This window comes from Vanessa cardui, chromosome 12 (assembly GCF_905220365.1).
Source record: "Vanessa cardui chromosome 12, ilVanCard2.1, whole genome shotgun sequence".
NCBI classification, from domain to species: domain Eukaryota; kingdom Metazoa; phylum Arthropoda; class Insecta; order Lepidoptera; family Nymphalidae; genus Vanessa; species Vanessa cardui.
Window position 1 is genome coordinate 1,540,309 of NC_061134.1, and position 27,017 is coordinate 1,567,325.

Consider the following 27,017-nt stretch of genomic DNA (forward strand, 5'->3'; position numbering starts at 1 on the left):
TAATTTAGCACTCGTAGAATAAATCTTCGCCACTTATAGTTTAAATCGTTCATCGTACCTGTCACACTGTTATGTTTATAGCTTCTTGTTTAATATTTTTAATCAATTAATTATTATTCTCGTTTAAAATGTTTAGTAAGACTTCGTTATGGTAACGCTATCGTCTTTAAGTTGGTTTTGCTTTAAACATTAGTGATTAAGCTTACTGAATTTTTACATGTTCGGGTTCTATATTGACGAAAAGATTCGATTGAGATACGTGTGGTTCAACCGCCTACAAGGCGAATTAAAAATAATTTCGTAGTCGCACGTGTAGGCCTCGTGCAACTCAGAAATATATTTTCGAAGTTAGTCAAAAACGATCAGACGCAGATTACCAGAGTAAAATAACGATTCTCTAAATATATAAAATAGAAACCGGACAAAAAAACAATCTCTGAAAAAGATAATAAAACCTGGAAATTATTGAAACAGGTTTAAAATACAACAAAAATAACATGATGTAAAATGAATACTTCCTCACGACACACAATGTGTATTTTATGTTTCCGCATCAGTATGTATCTTTCGCTAATTACCGCTGGTCACGTTATGTGCTTTCGTCCGTAAGTTAAGAAAAATGTGATTGTATGTTTGTCAACTTCTAAGAAGTCGTGCTATTTTGATTTATCTTGGTGTCTAACTGGTTATTCTATAATTAATTTATCATATCTGTATTCGACATTCCACTTTTACATTTAAAAATATAAACAGAACAGTGCAAACTCCGAATCGCGTCCAAAGCCAAAATTTTATATCTATTTTTCAATTATTGCTAATTATAATCTTTTATTATTGTTGTTATAACCCTATTTATATTTGTAATGAGTTAGCGTACTTCGAATAAAGATAAGGAGTGCCAATGCGTCACAGAATTGTGGTATTTATTTATAATTATACATAGATAAAGATAAGAATTTTAATAAAAACCCGATAGTGAGATTTTGTTAATTGTACTACAAAATGTAATAAATATACCCCAATAAAAATAATGCATACATAAACATTTTATTTTAATATTATACCAATCCTAAGCTACCGGTCTACGATGACAGCAACAACTTTTGAGAACTAGAACGACGACGAGATATTTTGCGATTGTTTACTATTACTCCTTCCTTTAAATTTTATCATACAACCAAATGTGAACAAAGTATAAACAAAGCAAGACTTGTGAGTGTTTGAATTTACCGCTGTTTTAATGAAATTCACGCTTATCGCGTAGTAATAATTCAAAGGCTTAGATTTAATATGAAAACAAATTTAATTATTCTAAGATCAGTATTCCTTTAAATCCTATGAAAAATTATGTAACAATTAGATTGAAAGTAAACCAAAATGCTATCCTGCTTGCTTTTAAATTTATTGTTCATATTTGTACATTTTATTGTACTGCCCTATTAATATATACATATATGTATTGTGTTTATATATATATAATATTCATATGTAGATTAAACATTTGGAATACATAAAATACACACTACAATACTAATATTTATTTATAAATACCTTCAAAACTAAATGATTACATCCCACGTTCATTGAAGTCATTAATGGATGAAAGTGATATTCAATATTTTGTAAAAAAAATAATCAAATCAAGTACATGATATAAATTATATTATTTACCAAATACTACATATCACCTTCATTATATTTCAAAATATATCCTCGTATGCTAAACCTTACAAGCCATGTACGTTCTGTATTTCAATAAGGAATATATTTCGGGTATTTGTAGTGTGGGCTATAACCATTGTTACAAAAATCAAATGAGAAATAAACCTACAAATAGGAAAGATAACGGACTATATAGGTGGGAACAGAATAAAATGAATGAAGAAGAATCGTGGTGACATTAGAAAACTATCAATTTATTAACAAGTCGCTCACAAAACAGGTCTACAACTAAAATTACTGTGTTACCAGACTAATATCAATAGACATAGATATATACCATCGGATAAAATGCATAAGGATCACCATATATATAATCTGTACCAGAATACTGTAACGTGTTAGGATCGGTTTGGTTTAAGTGGTGTGATAAGAATATGATCAGTGCGCGTGCGCGTGCGACTTCCGTCTTGCGTCTTGCGAGCTTGAGCTTCGGAACTACAAACGTGTCGATCATATTCTTTTCGCGACCGAGCTACATTCGCGCCTTCGTTCCGGCGCCGACACTTTCTTTTCGGCGACCGGCCGGTCCGGGATCAGCGACCATTTCGAAAGGGCTTTTCATTTCAATCAAACATTTTCAAAACTTCAACACAGTTAGTTTTTTCAAGGAACTTCATCCTTTACTTCTTGTTTCAATACCTTTTCAAACAAACAAAATCAATATTAGACTTAGTGTTAGACCTTTATTAGAGCTAATTTTATACATCCTAGAGGCGACACCCGCTGGCTGCTTACTCGCTAACTTATATCTAAACCCTTTTTCGCTTCTAAACATAAACAACTTATCGACTCCGGGGGGCAGAGTTCTGCCTTACAAAAAAAATCATCTCGCGACTACGCCGGCCGTACAGGTACAATATAAATGCATTAGAGGCCGGCGGACATGGGAAGTAGTGGTGTATCAAAATCTATTCTACACGTCTGATGTTGTCAGCGTCACGATATTAATATCGACCTGCAAATCCAAAGAAGGGAGTAACCATGGTGTCCAACATTGTTACCAATTTATTATCAAATAAACACTTTTCTATTCATTCATATTTTAACATAACACGGATATTATTAATTTTAGAAATGAGAAACTTAATTATGAATGAATGAAAAGGTGTCCATATACAGTGTTAAAATTTATATCTATTGACTATACAAAATAATTGTTTTGGTATTATTTATGCACTAATGATAACACTAATTACAATTTACTTCTTTTAGAAGTATTTACTTTGGAGAATTAGATACAATTTGTCATTTCACATAAGACATACTATTACTAAAATGCAAATATTACACTCCTTTTTTCAACATGTATGTTATCGTCTTAATGTTTATACAGCTAAAATCTACTAATTTAATTTTTCAAAATCAATTTTACAATATTTATCATTGCATTTTTAGCAACAGCACAAAAATATAGAAATTTGGTTATCTTTACAATTAACAAAGTATCAAATGTAAAGGATAATATTCCTATTAGTTAATAACATTTGGCCAGTACCAAATGGGCCAAGTATTAATGAAACTAACAATGAAACAAATCTAAGTTCTATGAGGTGAATACATTATACTGATTTTAATGGAAATTGGTGGAAAATAATTTCAAACCATTTTATACATTATTTTAATAAGCTTAAATTTTAAATAAAAACTTGCGAGGCGATGTTGAAAAAATAATAAAATGAGCTTTGTCTAATATTACAATTATCAATAAAAGTAGTGCATAGCACTAATTACTTGAAGCTGACAAACGTTGTTCTAAACGTTAAGAAAAATATATTGTAAATGCTAATTGGTACAACTCACAATTTATTTATAAATACATTTTTGTCAAGGAGGAAAGGAAGGCGAGAGGAGATTATCACTAACTGTGAGAAGGTTCTAGATGTATTGTAAGACTTATCACTAGCGCTTAAAACTCTTATTTTAATTACTGTTATAAAAAAAAACATTATGTTGTCTTAAATTTTCGCGATTATTCCACATTTAAATAAAACTAATTATAACGGATGAATCGCGTATATTAATTATTTTTAAACATCCCGACGTTTCGAGCACTTTGCAGTGTTCGTGGTCACGGGTAGACTAAGATGACATTTGTCAGACAAATGTCATCTTAGTCTACCCGTGACCACGAACACTGCAAAGTGCTCGAAACGTCGGGATGTTTAAAAATAATTAATATACGCGATTCATCCGTTATAATTAGTTTTATTTAAAAAAAACATTGCATGTTTAAATGGGAAGAATAAAACTTCGAGCAGTGACAGTGCTTCGATCCAATGACAATAGAAGGAATAGTGACTTTAAGGGGTAAGTACTATAATTACGACGTAACCTTACATAAAATTATCCCGTCATCGAGTAGAAAGAGTGTCGAGGGTCGCTAGGGGTGGTAGTAAGACTTACGCGGCGAGTAGGAGCGCTCACGCTCGTAGCGGCGGCGGCGGTAGTGCGGCGACGGCGAGCGGTGGCGGTAGCGCGCGTAGTAGTCGCGCTCGCGCTCGCGGTAGCTGCCGCGGTAGTAGTAGTCGCTGCTGTGGACGAGCGAGCTGGTTAAACATCTACACACAAGTCTAGTATGGTGGGTACTTCATACTTTTCACAATTTGAAAATTCAAATGAACTAAGTCTGTTATAAAAGTTCGGTGATTTTTCCAAATGATCGTCATTATTATTCTTTTAAATACTTGTAGAAAACTTGTTCTTTAAATAACATTTAAACTTACTCTCTGTCTCGGCGCCTGTCGTAGCCATTATCGCCTCTCACACTGCAAGATAAAACAATAAAATAAATATTAGTAAGACTATTTGTTAATCACATTGACTATAATTATTGTTAGCGTGTGTACTTTGAATGTTATTGTACAAGCAGGCCTTTAGTAAAACAACTTATCTTGTTGTTGATTTACTCTAAATCTACTTATTTATTTATCTACCAACACTTAGGATACCCACATATATATTCAATTGTAAGTAATTTCTTTGTTGGAAGTTTTGAGTACTAACAACCTTACAAAACATAATATCATAAGATGAAAACTTGTATAGGTTAAAAATTTGTTTGTAATAAAAAAGGATTTTTCTGCTGGTAGAAAATATGCTAGGGCATAAAGCTAAAATTAGCAATTATTTTACAGCTAAACACCAAGATTATTAATTCACTTTTAAGGGTGATTGATCTAGTAAAATTGGAGTTACAGGGACCTTAATTTCTAAGCAACTTAAATCCTATGGTTAGAAAAATATTGATAGTGTAGTTACTAATTGTAATGCCAATTTCTATAGGGGTCACCGCTTAGCGTCAGATGCTCTGTTAGTACATATGCAATCCGAAAGTAAGTTACAATAATAAAAACAAACAGTGCCTGAATTAGAATTGCAAACTGAATACTGCATTGAATAATCCATACTAAACATAGATTGCAGGCTATCATAGTGATGCAGTAAGTATTTATTTATTTAGGTTGTGTTGATTTTAAATAAGATCAAACATACTGTGTGGGCTTCCCCATGTAGATGCCGGGCGTCGGCGTGTGAGCGCGCTGCGTGATGGAGTAGTCGACGCGGATGCGACGCCCGTCGATCTCCATGCCCGTGCACTCGTTCTTTGCCACCTTGGCGTCGTCCTGAGACTCGAAGTACACGAAGCAAAAGCCTCTCGAACGACCAGTCTAAAATTTATAGGATATATAGTTAGTTACACATTTCTTAATTTCGGGTGGAGGAATTTTACTTTCCCACCAAGCCCTAATCGTCCGATGGGAGAAAAATGTCGGTCACACACGGCGGGCATGGCGACAATGGAGCCAGTACGACTTGAGTCTACTTGATGGGTGGAGACCTCTCGCTGCCGAGTAATCAACGCTACGCTCGGCAGCGAGCGGTGCCAATCGGAAAAACGCTCTGTCTGCGAAAACGCTACGTCGTAAAAGGAGACAGCGGGAAGAGACCGGGAGAATTAGGCTGCAGACTCGATATGCCCAAGAAGACGGGAGAAAAGGAAACTTACGCATCGGTATGCGTAAGTTTCCTTTTCTTGTCATGTTCATGTCCGGTGACATGGTGACGGCGCTCAACTGATTTAAAATAAGTAGTTTTATGGAATGTCCTAATAAATCAATTTGCTCACTACAGACAGACAGAAGCAGTTAAAGAGAAATTTTGCTGTTTTAATTTAAGAAATTGGATGTGGAGAACTGGCTATGTAAACTGTATACTTTAATTTATTGCTGCAAATGTATAATTTTAATCTTCTAAGAATACAAAATATACATATTTCAGAATTCTTAAGGTAAATATTTGCTCACCTTAGCGTCAATGACAACTTGAACTTTGTCAACCGGACCATATTTTGAGAAAATGTGGTGAATCTGCTGTTCAGTTGTGTAGAGACTCAGACCAAAAACGCCGAGGCAGCGTGATGGAGTCGGATTTTCCTGTTGACAACATAAAGCACATACTCAATTCTCTTATGAATTTATCATATAGGCATTTAAGGGGAGGAAAATACTTAAATGTTACATTTGACTCATTATTTGTAATAAATATACGAAACATTTACAAAGTCATTTAACTGTTAAACAAAAATTATGTAGTAAGTCTGATTATTTTAAATGATAATCGAAAAAAATAGAGGAATTAAGGAACTTCAAATTATAAAACATATTTTTAAACTTTATTTGAAAACTAAAATGAAAAATTTGAAGTTCCCTGAGTAAAAATAATAAAAAGTAAAATATGAAAAGTTTCTGTACCAAAAGCCTCACCCGATCACCAAGATGCCGTCTACGAGACGACATAGGGCTATGGCTATGGGATCGGCGGTAGGAGCCACGAGGAGAGTAGGATCGCGAGCGGCTGCGCGAGTAGCGCGAACCGCGATAGCCGCGCCGCGGAGATCCAGAGCGGGAACGAGTTCTGCAATACGATTTTGCATTAGTTGTGCTAAAATAATATAATTTTTTAACATCTATAATGAGGAATCCGAACTGCTGATAAGCAACAATACAAATTTGCACATACTTAAGTTTCTTTCAATGATAATCTATTTTATCCTTTCATAAATTATGGTACTTAAAAATATTCATAGATTTATAAGAAAAACAAAAAAGAATAATAAACATTTCATAACCTACAAAGTAACAAAAAATACTTTGACAAGTACATATAAAAATATAAGGTTTTTTGCAATTAAAACGAAGCTAAAGAATCTTTAGACTAACCATTGACAACAGTGTGTGATGTCACATTAAAATTAGATCCGTGTCCCCAATATGATTTCACGATATCCAACCAAAGTCAAGTCATATATTAGTATAGGTTTATCATTGTAGTCATAGCCAACAACCCTTACTGAACTTAGAATTAAAGGTGTATTTGTTAAATAAGAAAACCTCAGTTCAATAAAAAAAATCAATAAGGGCGTGTTTGTTTACATAAATGATTCAAAAATAAATCACTAATTCTGACATAACATTTCCTCCATTAAAATCAAAATCATAGTAGTATACTATTTTATTCAAGTAGACTTTTACAAGCACTTTTGAATCATCAATTAACAAACTACCTTAAGTTAAGCTACCACCGGTTAAGATTCCAGATTCTACTGAGAAGAACTGACAAAAAATTAGTAGGTTAACACTTTTTCAACAATCGAAAAGACATATTAGAATTAAGCAAGCTTTAAAATGTGAGAAGACTAAAACATATGACATCCATTTCAAAACAATGTATCAAATTTTAATAAAATTTACTTTATCAGAAAAAAAATTACATTCCAAATGTATGCACCAAACCATAACAATGCTTATCTGCTCATAAAACTTGATTGACAAACATTTCTTTTCGTAGACTCAAATATTGATTAAACAACCTTGTTATATTGACAAACATAACAATACTTATGATGTGCCTAATTTGCTTAAATTTAAGATTAGCTCTCGCTCTATCAGTGTTTTTATGTACTTTTTGTTATAACCTTGAACATAACTATTACCTTGCAAATTAATGCCATTCATAAAATGCTAAAAATATTTTTTTGAACATATGTATTATATTTAATCTGTATTTTTTTATAACGATGCTAAAGGTCACATTTAAATTATTATTATTACAAGAGTACAAGTTTGTAGAGTTAAATCAAGGACACTGCAAATAGTGTATACAAACGTTATAAAGTATTGTATGTATTTTCAAAGGAAGGGCAGTTACTTTATAATAATTAATACGAAACTTATTTCGACTGTTTTGTCAGACAATTGTTTTTATTATGATACAGATAACTGATCATACAACATAATAATGATGGTTTGGGAGAATAATTGGTGATATCATTGCGCAACCTTCGTCGCCTTGGCAGCGAGGTTATAACGATATCAACATTTTGTCGAAATAGAAAGAATCATCACTACGATAGCGAGGATTTAACTGCAAACGCTTTAATATGTTAAAACAACTTGGCATACTCACGGGCTTCTATATTTCCTGCTGGAAGCTTTTGGCGGGGGCGGCGTGCGTGACCGGCTTCGGCTATGACCGCGCGACATGGCTGCAGCCTTTGGAGCCGGCTCCCGTGAACCATTGCGGGTCCTCGAGCGGCTCCTCTGTAACGCGAGGAAATAATTATTTAGATCTTTTTCACGCATAGGCAAGAATAACAGCAAGCACAACGCTTAAGGCGCGAAAGCGGAATTGCGTTGTTAATTATAGTACCTCACGATCAGACATGATGAGTATTCGTATTTAAAATAAACAACAAAAGTATAATGAATTAACACACAATCAATCTAAATATAAACCAAGATTCTTTGAATACAAATCACACGAGCACATCACAACGCGGTCGCAATGAAAAACAAAATGGCGTCAGTTAAAAATCGTCAAGTATGATGTGATGCCTCATGCCAGTAAAAGGAGCGCGGTAAACTTAAATTGTCAACTTGAAAAAAGAATTTATGATCTTGGTACTGCCACAATTAAAAAAAAAATAAGTTTGGTTCAAACTTCATTTGTTTTACACAATCTTTGCTTATTTTAAACAGCAATATATTGACTTCTAACATTGTACTATAATTGATGTACAGACTGTACTTTTTAATATATGTTTTTGCTTTTCTAATATTTGCATATTTTTATGACCTATTTTATATCTCTTCTGTTACTTAATTCTTAATAACTAGATTTTTAAATTGTTTTAGACGATAAAGTAGCAGATTAAGTGTGTCTGACCTGATACCGACCTAGAAGGAACCTGTATACCCGATGTTTAAATTGTTTAAATGTTTAAATATATTAATATAAAACATTAATATATATAAAACTGAAATAAATATTAATTATTGAAAACTCAAAAGAAAGAGAAATAAAGAAACTACAAATTCACGTTTTTTTTAACCATATCATTTGAATAAAAGAAAATTTAAAGATAGTAAAAACAATATCATAGAAAGAAAATATTTTTATTATTTACTATTAAATGAGGTTAGAAATTGTAACCGTCCCATTTGTACTGGATTTTGTTGTTATATATTTAGTTATATTTCTGGGATCAAAATAATAATTTTGTGTAACAAGAAATCAATACTGAATTATTTATAAAGGATTTTTATAAATATTTAATTATAATTATGAATCATTAATGTAAAGGTACACTATCACTATAAGATATTCACTTGATATATTCTACTACATAGCAAAAATTCAACCTATCCTATGTCAAAGTCAACATATGTCATCTGTCACCGTGTAATGATTTGGATTGATGGATTCCACATCGTACGGTTGTAAATGTGCTCGGCTTGTGTATAAATAGGATATTATTTTCTCCATAAAACATGACAGACAATGAAAACCAAAATGGTCCCGCTGGGGATCAACCGCAAGAAAAGACTGCCAAGCAACTAGAAAAGGAGGCGAAGAAGGCAGCAAAACTAGAGAAATTGAAAGCAAAGTTGGATAAGAAAAGCACGGCGCCAGCTGTGCAGAAAGATAAGCCTGAGGTTAGTTGTACTGTTTTCTAGCTTCACATTTCCTTAAGTGAATTTTTGATGTCAGACAAACTAATTGAAAAAAAAACATAGTTATAACATGTCAATAAACTTAAGATACTTTTTTCCTACACTACTTTTAGACTTAGTGAAAGGATTATTACCCGCATTGTTTTCACATTGCATCACTTCCTCATGTTGGTTTAGCATCTAAGTTGTTAAAAGTATTTGATTTCTCTTTTATTATATTTATTTATGTTACATATTTAATCATTTTTGTGTCGTTATAAATGTACTAAAATTATTGCAAATCAAATATACAATATATATATTATTCAAGTGACCATTAATTATACAATGACCATTTTTACCACCATTAATTATACATAACTCAACCGGAGTTAATAGATAAATTTTTTCCATTTTGGAAAGTAACCTCCAGCGAGAAAAAACAGCTAAATATTTACCTAGCAGTTATTTTATGAGATTTACAATACATTTAGTATTCATAGTTATTGTTATAACATATTTACATTATATATAAATTGTTTACTTATAATATTTAAAAAAATATTTCATATTTTAAGATTTTATATCAGTGCTCATTGTTATATTTTATATTCATTAAAGAAAATCTGCTGTCTGTTACAATGTCATGACTAAACCACTGATTCCATTTTTAAGAAATTTTGTAATTTTGAAGCTAACTTAGATCAAGTTATAAGACCACCAAAGATAGGCATAGAATACTTTTCCACCTTTGTGGATAACCATTGTTTGCCACAAACTGTACCAATTTTGTTGCAAACTGAATTCTACACACGGATTCATTCAGGGATCCACATAATAAAAACTATAAATACTTTTTACATATAAGTAGAATTAAGTGACACATTCAAAAGGTTCATTATTATATATTTAAATACTTTATCACACAAGAAATGCTTACAAAAGGGACATCAAAAATATTATAAAAACAATAATATAGGAATACTATATATTATACATACTATACATAACTACATCTGAATAATAAACACATAATAATATAATATCTTTATATTTTGTTCTAGAAAAAAGTTAAGGAAATAAAGGAAAGCGCAGTATATACCGCTGATACTGCACCAGGAGACAAGAAGGACATATCTGGTTCTATGCCCGATGCCTACAGTCCATTATATGTGGAGGCAGCCTGGTATGCTTGGTGGGAAAAACAAGGATTCTTTAAACCTGAATATGGGGTATGTTTATATTATTTATTTATTGAACTTTTTTTTTTTTCTGGTATAGGTTGGCGGACGAGCTTATGGGCCACCTTTTGGTAAGTGGTCACCATCACCCATAGACAATGACGCTGTAAGAAATATTAACTATTCCTTACATCGTCAATGTGCCACCAACCTTGGGAACTAAGATGCTATGTCCCTTGTGCCTGTATTTACACTGGCTCACTCACTCTTCAAACCGAACCAAAACAATACTGAGTACTGTTATTTGGCGGTAGAATAACTGATGAGTGGGTGATACCTACCCAGACGGGCTTGCACAAAGCCCTACCACCAAGTAAATTTATTATTTATTTATTAATTATTATTATTATTTGTGTCATTAATAATGACACAAAAATGATTAATAATAATGATAACTGTATAGTTGGTATAATATATTTTTAGATTTTATGTAGTAATTGTCTTTAATAAACACATCCAATGGTTTCAGAGGAAATCAGTACTGGAACCAAATCCTAAGGGAAAGTTTGTGATGGTGATTCCTCCGCCTAACGTGACAGGCTCCTTACATCTTGGACATGCTCTCACCAATGCTGTTGAAGATGCAATCGCAAGATGGCACAGGTATGTATGTTGTCATGAAGTACATTATAATCATCTGTATGTTACTTGATTGTCTTTCTTTTTGTTTTAAACTAGAATATTAGCTATAAAAATGCTTTGCAAAATAGAGTAAGCAATAAAATATTTGAAACATGCAAATTATTTTATAGTTTATTTACACATTAATGAATACTTAAGAAAAAACCGTAAATTTATGACATATAGCCCTCTTCTGCAAAACAAGAAAGTGAATCAGAAATTATCTTATTTTTCTATATTTTCATATAAATCAATCCAGTTTCCTTTAATAAATAAAAAAAATAAAATAAAATCTATTTATATCGGTTCATTTAGGCCTATAACAATTAGTAACCAAATCTCTTCAAACAATGTTAGTATGGAAATAGAACAAGTCTCATTTAATTTAATTAAAGCCTACCCATACCATACTGAGGCACTAGTTACATGAAGATGTGTGCGTATCCAGTGCCTCAGCATGGGGCAATCAGACTTAACGGTGAGCACCTTTAACTTGGTGCTGGTGCGCCCCCTCACTGCACAGCAGCGATGCGATTCGTTTATGTAAGACTATAAAAGTCATCAGTGCGAGTATGCATTCTCTTCATAGCCGGGGGAGCCCCAACATCGCAATAATGTCGCATGGGTTTTGTAGTATTTTAGAAAATGTGATTAGTTAACAAAATTGTTATTATTTAGTTGTTAATATTTTTCCTAGGATGAACGGCCGAACAACTCTTTGGAACCCTGGTTGTGATCATGCTGGTATTGCTACTCAAGTTGTGGTTGAGAAGAAGTTGTGGAGAGAGGAAAAGAAAACGCGCCACGAATTGGGAAGAGAGGAGTTTATCAAGCGTGTCTGGGAATGGAAAAATGAGTAAGAAATTTAAAGATACATATATACAAACTATCGCTTAAATCAATATCCAATTTTTTTGTAACTATATTAATGTATAGCCTATTCCAATCCAAGATTAATAGTCCAAGAGTAACTAAATAGATTAACATATTGCATATGATATATGTATTTCATGTGATTTGCTAACAACTTAGTATCATATTGCACCCTTTCAAGAGTTTATGATTAATATATCTTTATTTATAATACAACACTATTTCCCTTAACCACTTATATCTAATTTAATTTGAATTCCAAAATTCCGGTAACAATTTTGTTGACGTTAAAAACGCCATTCTTATTCAAATCCAAGTCAAGTGTTTACTTGGCATTTACCCTGTTATGATTGTAATAGAGTATTGTAGACCCAGCTCCGACAGCTCAGACCCAGATAAACAGGAACATCAAATAATTAACAATATTTAATATGGTTTACAATATTATTTTTTTTTCTCTACAATCATCCATCATCAATTCTCATGTCAAATTTAATAATATTCTATTTCTACTTTTATTTATAAAAATGTCAAACCAAAAAGTATTCATTACATTCATATAATTCTGTGACTGAATATAGCTCAACAGCTAGAAGTTATACAAACTTTAATGATTATTTATAAATATTATATTTAAAATACTTTATAGGCATTCAGTATAATATCATCATCAGCCCATTTTTGTCCACTGCTGGACATAGGCCTCTCCCAGTGCACGCCACTGTGGTTGTTTCTCCGGCTACTCGCATCCAGCTCCTACCTGCCGCCTTGCGTATATCGTCACTCCACCGTGCCTGAGGACGTCCTACACTACGTTTGCCGAGACGCGGTCTCCACTCTAGAACACGTTTTCCCCAACGGTTGTCAGTTCTACGACAAATATGACCAGCCCACTGCCACTTCAGCTTACTAATCCGGTGGGCTATGTCGATGACTTTGGTTCTATGACGGATCACCTAATTTCTGATGCGATCCCTCAAAGAAACGTCGAGCATAGCCCTTTCCATAGCACGCTGAGTGACTTTTAGCTAGTGGACCAACCTTGTCGTGAGTGTCCACGTTTCGGCTCCGTATGGTAGGACGCACTGATTGAAGACTTTCGTCTTAAGGCAATCCTCCAAATGCAGCATACAGTACACATAACTAATCAATAAATATTTGTCCTATGCAGAAAAGGCGGAAGAATCTACGAACAACTTCGTTCATTGGGATCCTCTTTGGACTGGTCCCGTGTCCGTTTCACGATGGATCCCTCCATGTGCCGAGCTGTCAACGAAGCATTCATCAGGCTGCACGACGCAGGAGATATCTACCGTGCCAACAGACTGGTCAACTGGTCGTGTGCGCTAAAGAGTGCCATATCCGATATAGAGGTGGACAAGGTCGAGCTCACTGGACGGACTCTGCTGGCCATACCTGGATACACCAGCAAGGTAAGCTACTCGGCATTGAATCAGTAAAAATATTTTATAAACATACAACTGTCATTTCAAACATTCAGCTTACAGATTGAATCTGATATAGAACACTATTTTTTTTGTTAAATATATAACATTGTATCAATTATTTGAATGTGCCTTTTGTTTTAGTTCGTTTAGTATTAGGTCACTTATTTAAACACGTAATTTATAAAACAGTGAGTCGAGATGGCCCAGTGATTAGAACGCGTGCATCTTAACCGATGACTGCGGATTCAAACCCAGGCAAGCACCGCTGATTCATGTCCTTAATTTGTCTTTATAATTCATCTCGTGCTCAGCGGTGAAGGAAAAAATCGTGAGGAAACCTGCATGTGACAAATTTCATAGAAATTCTGCCACATGTGTATTCCACCAACTCGCATGGGAACAGCGTGGTGGAATATGTTCCAAACCTTGTCCTCAAAGGGAGAGGAGGCCTTTAGCCCAGCAGTGGGAATTTACAGGCTGTTGTTGTTGTTGTTTATAAAACAGTTGAACAGTAAGTCGATACAAATGAATGCAGGTGGAGTTCGGAGTGATGGTGCATTTCGCGTACCGCACCGAGGACACGGGCGAGGAGTTGGTGGTGGCGACCACTCGCGTGGAGACCATGCTGGCGGACGTGGCCGTCGCCGTGCACCCGCAAGACCCACGGTACGCTCACTCATCCAAGCTAAAAAACTTATAACCTTGTTTAAAAAAAAATATACAGGGTTATTGGTAACTCGACGTATATCCGTTAGGGGGTGATGCATAATCCAAAAGTGAACCATTTCTGAGTTATCACGTTTTTTAGCTATTTTTAAAATTTGTCAAAAATGTAACTACAAAAATTTATTTAAAAAAAAAAGTATCAATTAAAATCTATTTTTTTCTTTTGTTTTATAAAAACGATTAAACACTGGATATTTGTCAATATTTAAATACTAATTATCGGTCCAAAGTTAAAAATTCGATACGGAAAACGAAATTATTTCAATATTTTTTTCCTCAAAAATGCCTTCGTAATTAAAAAAATCATTATGGAACTTGGCCTGCAGATTATTTAAAAAACATAACCGATTTCTTAGCTTTCCAAAAATGTATAAAAAGAAGGAAATTATTTAAAATCAATCGAAATAAAATCACCAGAAAGGACGCTGGCGGACATTCGTATTCGAACATGAACGAATTCGTACTAAAGGTCGCTCTTTAAAATTCTCACAAAATTAACTAAAAATAAAAACAAATGAAAAAAAAACTGACTTAATAAACTGACATACTTAATACAAAATTAAAATAAAATTTAGAAACAGAAACAGTTCAATAGCTAAGTTATAAAAAACGCACATGAACGAATTCGTACGTCGTGTTACCAATAACTCTGTATATGTCACCGTAAGATTACAAAATTCGTTAGATTACAATCTGACGAGACAGATTGTAGTCTAACGAAATATTGTGAACCGTGGAATATGATTGCAATTTAACGTATTATTTTTCGCTACATTGTAACTTCTAACCCCATTCGAAAACAAAATGTATTACGGTGTAGCTATAAAACCATAGACCAAAGTGTTGTCTTAGATTTTCGCGATTATTACACATTGAAATAAAACTAGTTTTAACGGATTTAATCGAGCACTTTACAGCGTTCGTAGTCACGGGTAGGGTCCGTGACTACGAACGCTGTAAAGTGCTCGAAACGTCGGGATGATAAAAATAATTAATATTCGCGATTTAAATCCGTTAAAACTAGTTTTATTTCATAGACCAAAGTATTAGATTCAGGTCTTATGTGATGTTTGTAGACTACAATTGACTTTAATAGTTCTAATACCATATAATTTTTCAGCTATAAACATCTGGTTGGGAAAAACTTAATACATCCGTTCATCAAGAGGAAACTCCCAGTCATCGCTGATGAATATGTTGATATGAACTTTGGAACAGGTAAGGGTTCTTCAGACAGACATATCATTTAAAAACAGGCACACAGAATACATGACAGAAAGATATTAAGTTAAGTTTATAATTAAATTTTAAATTAACATTATGCACTGAAAAAAAATAGCACCAAATGTAGAATTAAAAAAAAAACTACTTATATAAGACTTTGTGAATGCTGTTCACTGTTGAGGAAATAAGTATTGAGCCACAGACTAACATTGAAACTTAAATAAAAGCAGATTATTGGAATTCAACATCTGAATGTTGTTATTATATGACTAAATAGAATACTTTGTGTGTAATTTTACATATTATAACTATACTGTTGGCATTGCTGAGTTGTTATAACAACAAACAACAACAGTGTGTAAATTTCCCACTTCTGGGCTAAGGCCTCCTTCCTTTGAGGAGAAGGTTTGGAACATATTCCACAACGCTGTGCCACTGCGGTTTGGTGGAATACACATTATTTAATAATGTCTTATTTCATAGAAATTCTGCCACATCCAGGTTTCCTCACGATGTTTTTATTCACCGCCGAGCAGGAAATTAATTATAAACACAAATTAAGCACATATATATAGTGGTGCTTGTCTGGATTTGAGCCCGCAATCATCGGTTAAGATGCACGCGTTCTAATCACTGGGCCGGCCCGGCTCAGTCGGCTCCGCTGACTGTTAAGATAGGCGCACACTGAGGCGCAACGCATAACAAAAATTCTCCTGAATCAGTTTCATACATTTTGTATGGGCTATCGCACACCTCAGGCTGGCCGCGACGGGCCGCATCGCAACGCATTGGCGCATCACTAGCCAGGCGTATTTTTGCGGCGACGTTATGCGTTGCAATGCGGCCCGTCTCAGTGTGCGTTAGCAGACGCAGGTGGTGGTAGGGCTTTGTGCAAGCCCGTCTGGGTAGGTACCACCCACTCATCAGTTATTCTACCGCCAAACAACAGTACTCAGTATTGTTGTGTTCCGGTCTGAAGGGTGAATGAGCCAGTGTAACTACAGGCACAAGGGACATAACATCTTAGTTCCCAAGGTTGGTGGCACATTGACGATGTAAGGAATAGTTAATAATTCTTACAGCGTTAATGTCTATGGGCGATGGTGACCACTTACCATCAGGTGGCCCATATGCTCGTCCGCCAACCTATACCATAAAAAAAAACAAGTAGACGGCTGAATGAGTGCTCTTCGTCAGAACTATCCATCTTCTTAGATTGCCAAAACCTGACTGATTATAAGATATTGGGTCGCGGTGCGGCCCGATGCGCCTGCTATATGCTTTGGCGCAATTTTGCAATGCGATGCGTTGAGGCCCGCCGCGGCTATAGTTCGCGCGAGCCTTTAATGGTTGTTTAAATTCCAGGCGCCGTTAAAATGTCGCCGGCGCATGATGTGAACGATTACGAGATCGGCAAGAAGCACAACCTGCCCTTCATCACAATCTTCGACGACGAGGGCCGCATGTTGGACAACTGTGGACAGTTCGCTGTAACTTTTTTTTTTAAGAAATACTAAAAATGCCTCTTTTCAATGAATTTCTCATATTGTCCTAGAATTTGTACTAGACGTGGAGACGCCAATAGTCTAATAGATAAAATTCGATATTTAAAATCAAAATAAATACTTTTTTAATTTTACTAGGGCAAGAAAAGGTTCGACGTCCGACGCGAGATTGTAAAAGAACTGGCAAACGCAAACTTGTACAAAGAGACGAGGGATCACGCTATGGTGGTGCCGCTCTGCAGTCGCTCCAAGGACGTGGTGGAACCCATGCTTAAACCGCAATGGTAGGTTGGATATAAAAACAAATATACATTACCAATTTTATACTGTTGTTTTTTTTTTAAATACTGATAGATGGTTTATGTGATCAATCTACAAAATTATTTAAAGGTACATTCGCTGTGACAATATGGCGGCTGAAGCGATCAAAGCAGTGAAAAGCGGCGAGCTGAAAGTGATCCCTGACGTGCACGAGAAGATATGGTACCACTGGATGGATAACATCAGGGATTGGTGCATCTCCCGTCAGCTCTGGTGGGGACATCGGATACCCGCCTACCGCGTCACATTGCCTACTGCCGAGGTAGATAATTGATCTATTAATTACTTTTTACTACCAAAAAATATATATCTAAGTCGACAATCCTAAAATACTTAATTTGACGATGGAAATATCTTCTTGCAATCGACAATAAAGACCTCGTAACTTTCTTCCATTCAAAGATCTATCTCACATCGATGATTCGTGATTTCGCGTCAAAAGTATCGATTTCGATATCGATATAATAGTAATGTGCAGCGTCCCCACAAACTTTATATACCTACGCAAAAACGATGTCTGGCAACACAATAACCGCCTGGCCACAGCCAGTATTGCGGCGCGGCGAGCGGCGCGGCTAGCGGTGAGCGCCGAAAACAAACGCTAGACAACGTACGAAGTATGCCACAGCGGCGCGGGTTGACTGGCGCGGTGCGCGGCGGCGGCGGGCGGCGCGGTGTGCGAGCGAGACAAATGTACTAGAGAGCATCGAGGCGGCCACAGCTCAAAGCGGACGGACTCGCCAACGCGCGACCAAAACAAATAATTTTGTTTTTAACGCGCGTTGACCGCTGCGGTCGCAACTGGTCGAGCTGTGGCATACCACCGCAATCCGCACCGCCCGCCGCCCCTCACGCCGCATCTCATCCCGCACCGCTGAAAGCTGTGGCCAGACCCTAATGATATACCGGTTGTGCGGCAGCCGCAGCGCGCGCGGCGGCGGCGCTCGCGCTCGGGCCGCAAGAAGGCGACGCGCGCGCGCCCCCACACGCGATCCGCGCGGGTGCGCACTCTTCCCTTATACGCCTTACACTCGCTTCCCCTTTGTTTCACGCTGTGTGCTTTAGTTTTTCGTAGAGATAATCGGTTAGTTCACCAACTTCATTTTGTGTGGCGTTTTATTTTATTTTACCGCGCATGCGACACGCCAGTAGTTTCACCCGCACCATCTTGATGTCCGAAAATCCACAACAGCGCGATTTCTTAGACATTTTCTGCCTCGCACAACCACTCTGTGGAACCAGCTTTCGCCGGCGGTTTTTCCGAACCTATACGACATGGGAACCTTCAAGAAAAGAGCCTACTCCTTTCTCAAAGGCCGGCAACGCACCTGCAGCCCCCTGGTGTTGCAGATGTCCATGGGCGGTGGTAGTCACTTTCCATCAGGTGAGCCTCCTGCTCGTTTGCCGCCTATTCCATAAAAAAAAAAGGTGCGATGATTCGAGCACGTGATCGTTTGGTTTGCCCGGCTCGGTGCTTATGTCGTCTATTCCCGAATGTTTTCTAGTTGTTGATGTGGTTTAGTAGTAGCATTACACGCTTCGAAACGTTTTAAAAAGTAATATTTCATTTTTTTGTAACAAGCTACAAATTTCGACGGCATATAATTTGTCATAGTTGTCACATTCACCGACCTAATAATCATATCTAACGAAAGGGTCACTAATAAATTTAATAGTCTGGAGCATTAACATTTCGCAAATGACGCCCCAGATCTTTTAAAAACAACTAATGTGTTGCCATTCTGTTATTCCATTATTTCACTGTTCATATTTTTGAGAAAAAAAATCGCATGGCCTTTATGTATAATCCTATAAATAAGATATATTTTTTTAATTATTCAATAAAAAAATAATAATATTATAAATGTAGAGCATGTCGTGTATTTAAAATATTTACAAACACTGATTCACTATCAGATACAGAGCTTGTGATATATTTCAACAATTTTCTAGGAGGGAGAGGAATATTGGGTGTCGGCCCACTCTGAGGAGGAGGCATTGTCGAAAGCGGTTTCGAAGTACCAAGTGTCCGCGGCGAATATCAAGCTGACGAGAGACGACGACGTTTTGGACACGTGGTTCTCTGCTGGACTGTTCCCCTTCGCCATCTTTGGATGGCCGGACCAAACTGACGATTTACAGGTAATTTTTAAGTCATTGGAGTTTTGTGACTTAATTTGATGAATAGACTATTTGACTGGTTTTTAAAATCCATTTTATATTATTTAGTAGAAGTTAAGGAACCCAGTAAAAGTTGTGTTTTTTATTTCTAGTACATATTTGCCAAAAAATATCATATCAAAAATTCCATATTTAAATAGCGCGCAAAAATGCTACCTGGACAATATGGCGCTGCAATGGGGTCGGTGATGTCACTTTCTTGTATTTTAATCTGTGGTACATATAGTAGATAAGCAAATTTTACAAGAAGGTGACTTCATCATACGCCCGGCCAATCAGGAGCGTTTTGTGTCACGTGACAAACGTTTGAAAAAATGCATTCGTTTTCAACTTTCGTTAGTAAATAACCATTTCTAAACTCATAATATACAGTGAATACAATAAATCACAATTTATTTTTCGCATTGTCAAATAGCCTATTATGAAGCTTTATACAATCCGAAAAAACAAGCAGATTATTGTTATTTATTTATACAGCAATTTATGCTTCTGACTACATCATTTTTTCCTCCAAATATTGCACAACAAGCACTTGTGAAATGTTATATAGAATTATATTAAATGCAAAGCTACCAGTTTAGTTTGCAGATTATATCGAAAAGTATCGACAAGAAACTTAGTGAATCGATATTTATTCGCAGCTCATTTTCGGACGATGTCTATTTATAATTTCTTAGTCGGTGTTATTATATGAATCGCCTAATTTTCAGAACTGTACCAATAAATAAGGTACAGGTGAAGGTCAATATGATTACATCTGATGTGTATCCAAAGTTTTATAGATTTTTACCTCAAATTGCTACTGCAAACAGTAGCAAGAATATTATATGTATTGATATTATTACAGGCGTTCTATCCGGGCTCGCTTCTGGAAACCGGACACGATATATTGTTCTTCTGGGTTGCCAGGATGGTGTTCTTTGGACAACGTCTTATGGGAAAATTACCTTTCAAGTTAGTATTGAAATTGTCGATTCTAAGAAGTAAATTAAATTGCTGTGTTTTTTTTTATTTTATGCTTGGGTAGTTCATATTCCGTCTGGGTCAATAAAATGTTTTTTTTTGTCATATCAGTCGAGTAACGTAGAGCGGTTTTAAGTTGATAGTGTTTTTAAGGGAAGATTTATAAGACTACGGTCAGACCTGCTGTCCTGTATGGAACAGAGTGTTGGGCCAGAAAAGGGATGAATGAATGACAACTGCATGTAGTGGAGATGAGAGAAATGTGTGGTGTTACGCGAATGGATAGACTAAAGAATGAGTACATAAGAGGAACTTTAAAAGTGACACCGAAGGCCGAGTAGTTATGTGGAAGTCGGCTATCATGGTATGGGCATGTAATGCGGAGGAATGAGGAACACATTGTGAGGAAGGTCTTGAGCATGGATGTAGATGGATACAGAGGTAGGGTACGACCTATGTAACGATGGATGGATTGTGTAAGAGATGATATGGCTGGAAGGAATGTTAAGTCAGATAGGGATGTATGGAAGAAGAAGATATGCTGCGCTGACACCAAATAAATTGAGGATAAGGCGCGAGCATAAAAAAATAAATGAGTATAATCATACGTGAATTATTTAGTTTTTAGTTATTTTTGATATTAGACGACCTCCGTGGTCGAGTGGTGTGTACACCGGTTTTCATGGGTACGCCATTCCGAGGTCCCGGGTTCGATTCCCGGCCGAGTCGATGTAGATTACCATTAGTTTTCTATGTTGTCTTGGGTCTGGGTGTTTGTGGTACCGTCGTTACTTCTGATTTCCATAACACAAGTGCTTCAGCTACTTACATTGGGATCAGAGTAATGTATGTGATGTTGTCTCATATTTATTTATTGATAATATATTTGAATACCCAAGTAAAGTTGTTCCTTTATACCTAACTTATAATATATATTTGTATCAACAGGGAAGTGTATCTCCACCCGATGGTCCGCGACGCCCACGGGCGCAAGATGTCCAAGTCGCTGGGTAACGTGATAGACCCCGTGGATGTAGTCCGGGGTATCACCCTGGAACAACTTCACGCGCAATTAATGGAATCTAATCTGGATCCAAAAGAAATCGAGAAGGCCAAGCAGGGACAGAAGCAAGACTATCCGAATGGTATTCCTGAATGTGGAACGGATGCCTTAAGGTGAGCAGATAGTACAGCACTTTATATGACTTTTCCTTCGTGGATTGTATAGTGCGACACAACTTAGGTGTAGCATCGGCAAAATTCGTAGAACCGATCACATCCGACTTGAGTACGCTATCCTAAATTATCAATATTTATTTCTCATGCGAATATGATCTTTGCACAAACGTAATAACTTGTTATGTCATATGACCTAATATATTCGTCAATTTGACACATCGATTTACATGCACTTGCTTTCTCTGACGTGAGAATCTATAGCGACGAATAGCGTCGAATGGCGCGATAGGCAGCTATTGGTTGTGTAAATCGGCAGTAATCGGTTTTATTGTCATTCCATTGCATTTTCCGATGCTACATCTAATTTGTGTCGTACTATACATAGTTACGGGGAACTTTACTGTGTGATAAAGATGTTACAAAGGAGATAAAGGATCACTTGACTGATACAATTTTGAATCATTTGCGCTTGAAGCAGCTGATGTTTTTTTATCGTATTGAAAATAAACTGCAAATAACAACAACAATAACAGCCTGTAAATTCCCACTGCTGGGCTAAAGGCCTCCTCTCCCTTTGAGGAGAAAGTTTGGAACATATTCCACCACGCTGTTCCAATGCGGGTTGGTGGAATACACATGTGGCAGAATTTCTATTAAATTTGCCACATGCAGGTTTCCTCACGATGTTTTCCTTCACCGCTGAGCACGAGATGAATTATAAAGACAAATTAAGCATATGAATCAGCGTTGCTTGCCTGGGTTTGAACCCGCAATCATCGGTTAAGATGCACGTGTTCTAACCACTGGGCCATCTCGACTCTAAAATAAACTGTATTTAGAGGATTTGGTCTTTTCAGGTTCGCGCTGTGCGCCATGACGCAGGGCCGCGACCTCAATTTGGACATCCAGCGCGTGCAGGGCTACCGCTTCTTCTGCAACAAGCTCTGGAACGCCGACAAGTTCGCGCTCATGTACTTCCCCGCAGACACCACCTATAAGGTTAGCCATCACGTTGCTGCCGATTAAGATATTTGGCTCCGGCCAAAATACAGGAATTGAAGGATTTAGAGGCGAAATGGACATAATGTATTTGGACATTTTATTTTGCATTGATGTTTAAAGACATCTTATATTTTGTGTTTTAGGTGGAGTTGACCATTGACAACTCTATGCAATAATAAGTAACTGTAAATAATAATAAAAGAAGTCTTGTAATGTTGTCTTAAATTTTCGCGATTACACATTGAAATAAAACTAGTTATAACGGATTTGAATTGCGCATATTAATTATTTTTAACATCCCGACGTTTCGAGCACTTTACAGCGTTCGTGGTCACGGGTAGACTAAGGTGGCATTTGTCTATTTGAAGAACAAAGGAAATATTATTTACAACTACCGCCAACGATTTCTCAATTGTTTTCTTGAGTAACGTTCCGGAACGTTAAAAACGTCGGAATGTTAAAAATAATTAATATACGCGATTCAAATCCGTTATAGCTAGCTCTATTTCAGAAGTCTAGTATTTTAGAATTTCGTATACATATTACCTAATCAATATTTATCGAATGTTCTTATTCATATTCTAGGCACACCCGCCAACTCTTCCACCAGGACTGTCCTCAATGGACCGCTGGATGCTGTCAAAGTTAGCACTGGCAGTGCAGAAGGTCAACACTGGCTTCCAAACCTATGACTTCCCATCAGCAACAACCGCTTGCTATAACTTGTGGTTATATGATCTCTGTGATGTTTATTTGGTGAGTTTATTTATATAAAGTATTCATTATATTAATTTTCTAATGGTTACGATAGTCGAATGTGATTTCAAGTACTTTTGCTCACTTTTTATATTTTACGCCAGCTAGGCCCGCGTCTTGTAGGCGTTTGAATGTAACAAAGAAGAAATATTATTGTAATCTAAGTTACTCCTTATTATATCAGTTATCTGTCAGGGAAAATCCCGTCAAAATCGGTCCAGCTGGTCCAGAGATTAGCCGGAACAAATAGGCAGACAAAAATTGACAAAAATGTTATTTTGGTACCGTGTATAAGTACATATGCATTGAGTTTAAAAAGGCTATTTTAATATTACAAACAGACATTCCAATTTTATTATATGTATAGATAGTAAGTGGTCACTACTTTGTCTGTGGAGATATTATATATAACAGAGCAGCATGTCCGAGCCCGTTTTTAAAAAACATGATGTCAGCATAGCTGACGTCACGAGTGTCAGAGTTTCGATCTTTAACCATTTTCGGTAGTATGAAATAAAACTGAGGAAATAATCCTCTCTGATTTATTCCAATATGAGACGGTCCGATCGCTCCGACGGCTCGACCATGTCTGTCGATACCGACGGGCGCTTGATCTTTTATAACAAGAATAGGTGGGTAGACTTATTCACTCAACATAACATCTGTTTACAAACACTAAAATATTTCAGACTAATTTAACATTTCAAAATTCACTAAAAATTATTAATTTAACAATCGAACGGTTTCAAATTATTAAAACAATAATTTCTGGACACGTGTTTTTCTTAAATTCGTGTTTTCGGGTCGACATATATTATTATTTATTGTACAGACAAAATAAGAACTTAGACAAAACATGTGCACAAATATATTTCTTCTTCCAGGAATACCTCAAGCCCGTGTTCGCTCAGGGGACAGAAGAGCAAAAAGCGGCGGCTCGCAGTACTCTCTACACCACGCTGGAGTATGGGCTCAAGCTGCTCAGTCCCTTCATGCCCTTCGTCACCGAGGAGCTGTACCAACGACTGCCGAGAGCGGACAAGAGCTGTCCGTCCATATGCGTCGCGGAATATCCGACTGTAAGTGTACCTTAGTAAAATATAATGAAAAAAAAATTACTAGTGCTTACTAAAATGAAGTAAACACTTTATATTTGGTGGTAGGGCTTTCTGCAAGCCCGTCTGGGTAGATACTACCCACTCATCAGATATTGTACCTTCAAATAACATTATTCAGTATTGTTTTATTTCGGATTGAAGGTTGAGTGAACCAGTGCAACGACAGGCACAAGGGACATAACATCTTAGTTAATGAATAGTGAATATTTCTTACAGCGCCATTGTCTATGGACGGTGGTGATCACTTACCATCAGGTGGCCCATATGCTCGTCAGTCAACTTATACCATAAAAAGAAAAAAATCAATCACTCTCCTAGTCTTATGGGACTGAATCTGACGCCGGTCTGTGTCTGGTCTGTGTATCAGAACCATAAGTTTACACATCTATATTTATAAGCCTAATACATACTTTATTTTTTAGGAATCAGACACACCCTGGCGCTCAGAACAGCTGGAAGCAAACGTAGATACCGCTCTAAAAATTGTTCACCTTATCCGTTCAACGCGCTCCGAGTACAACCTCACGAACAAACAAAAGACCACAGCGCATTTACTGATATCTGGTGACTTGCAAGAGGTCAGGGAACTGTTCAAGAAGTTGCAATCGCTGGCAAATAGCGAGCTCAGTGACGACCCTCCGCCGACTGGCTGCTCTATTTTAACTGTTTCGGATAAAATCGAAGTGCATTTAGTTCTGAAGGTAACTTCTAATATCATTATACATTATAGATAAAATATTTATATGTTGTACAACTCTTATATCTGAAAATATTTTTCTTTAATTTTTTTTTGAATAATAAAAAAGACATTCGAACAGATAAGAAAGGTTGAGTTCAAAATAAGTTTACTATATGCAATGTTTCATTAAAGTATATTAATATTAATTGTACATTCTCAGGGACTCATTGATCCAGTGAAGGAAATCACGAAATTGGAAAAGAAAAAAGATACTCTTACTCAAACTATCCATAAGCTACAACAAGCAATCAGTGCTGACGATTACATCACAAAGGTGCCGCCAGAAGTACAGAAATCCAACACAGAAAAGCTAACACAGTCTCAAGGTGAAATAGAACGCTTACAAGCAGCCATAGAGACTTTGAAACTTATGTAATTATTTAGTTGTGGATGATAGCTAAATGTGTACAATTTTTACCCTATCCCTAAGATAATAGAAATGAGAATGTCTTTCAGAGGTTAAGTTTCTTAATATCTTCAATGCAGTATATTGTATATAGAGCGATTTGCATTTATAAAGTCCACTACTTTAAAAATTACAAAGAAAAAGAAGATATTAAGTTTTTCATTTTTGGTTTTAGAAGACATAATTGTACATGTGTGTAAGATTTTGCAACTTAAGTTTATTGTGATTTTTTATCTCAAATAATTTATTTTCCATCTTTGACAATAAATGGTTTTATGCTTCATCAAATGTTTGATTTTTAGATTTTACAGGTGTATTAAATTATATGTAATTCCTCTGGGTTAAGTCACTTACTCAATTCAATCAGTCAATGATACAATTAAAATTTAATAACCAGAAATAAAATAGATTACAAGAACAAATAAATATGATATTACTGGGAATAAAATGTAAATAAAATGCCAATAATTTGATTGGAAAGCCGTTTTTTATGTTTTGACGTGCTCTTGTATCATAAAAATTTAATTAAATTACCTAGAATAAAAAATATTAAAATATTTTATATTCTAGGTATATTTATATAATAGTTATAATCAATACTACTGCAACGAAACATCAAATAAATTTTTACTGTTAAAAAAGTATGGCTTAAGCCAAAGGGTTTTAGCGTGGAGAAATTAACTGTTGACACAGGTACTCATAACAGAGATATATCATATAAAAACATCTGGTAGCAATAGTGAAATAGTATTTTATAGTAGGTACTCTTGACTTTATAGTAATCTTGACCTCTTTTAGTGTAAAACATTTCAAAAGACTGTTTGGTGCAATATCTTTGCCTTTTATATTTCGATAGAAAAGATGAAAAAAAATTGTCTTCTTGACAGTGACAAACATCAAAATATAAAACTGCCGGTTAATTGTGTCAACTGTCAGTACGGTCAGTTTCACTTCAGACTTCACAATATTGTTAAAAAATTTAAAAACAAAGAACTTAGTAG

General features: G+C 35.8%; 2 protein-coding genes across 5 annotated transcripts; one reads left to right on the plus strand and one right to left on the minus strand.

Annotated features, from left to right (window-relative positions):
- Positions 1–1,895: 1,895 nt before the first annotated feature.
- LOC124534276 (transformer-2 protein homolog alpha) lies at positions 1,896–8,639 on the minus strand. Of its 4 annotated transcripts, none has more exons than XR_006966731.1 (8): positions 8,431–8,639; positions 8,188–8,321; positions 6,474–6,636; positions 6,027–6,155; positions 5,215–5,390; positions 4,446–4,487; positions 3,938–4,250; positions 1,896–3,665 (listed from the first exon to the last, which is right to left on the minus strand). XR_006966731.1 is itself a non-coding variant. In XM_047110024.1 (8 exons), the coding sequence occupies exons 1-8, from the start codon at positions 8,443–8,445 to the stop codon at positions 2,336–2,338; spliced, it is 810 nt and encodes a 269-aa protein (XP_046965980.1). In that variant the 5' UTR covers positions 8,446–8,639; the 3' UTR covers positions 1,896–2,335. The 4 variants fall into 4 exon arrangements, 2 of the variants coding, with proteins under 2 accessions (XP_046965980.1, XP_046965979.1); XR_006966730.1 differs by having other exon boundaries at positions 3,938–4,253; XM_047110024.1 differs by having other exon boundaries at positions 1,896–2,361; positions 4,126–4,250.
- An 840-nt stretch (positions 8,640–9,479) lies between these two features.
- Positions 9,480–26,299, plus strand: LOC124534082 (valine--tRNA ligase). The gene is made up of 18 exons (XM_047109749.1): positions 9,480–9,716; positions 10,778–10,945; positions 11,424–11,557; positions 12,273–12,431; positions 13,620–13,881; positions 14,432–14,562; positions 15,743–15,840; positions 17,212–17,336; positions 17,490–17,635; positions 17,742–17,934; positions 19,626–19,814; positions 20,701–20,807; positions 21,765–21,992; positions 22,853–22,994; positions 23,583–23,753; positions 24,638–24,832; positions 25,294–25,572; positions 25,771–26,299. The coding sequence occupies exons 1-18, from the start codon at positions 9,552–9,554 to the stop codon at positions 25,984–25,986; spliced, it is 3,108 nt and encodes a 1,035-aa protein (XP_046965705.1). The 5' UTR covers positions 9,480–9,551; the 3' UTR covers positions 25,987–26,299.
- The last annotated feature ends 718 nt before the right edge of the window (positions 26,300–27,017 follow it).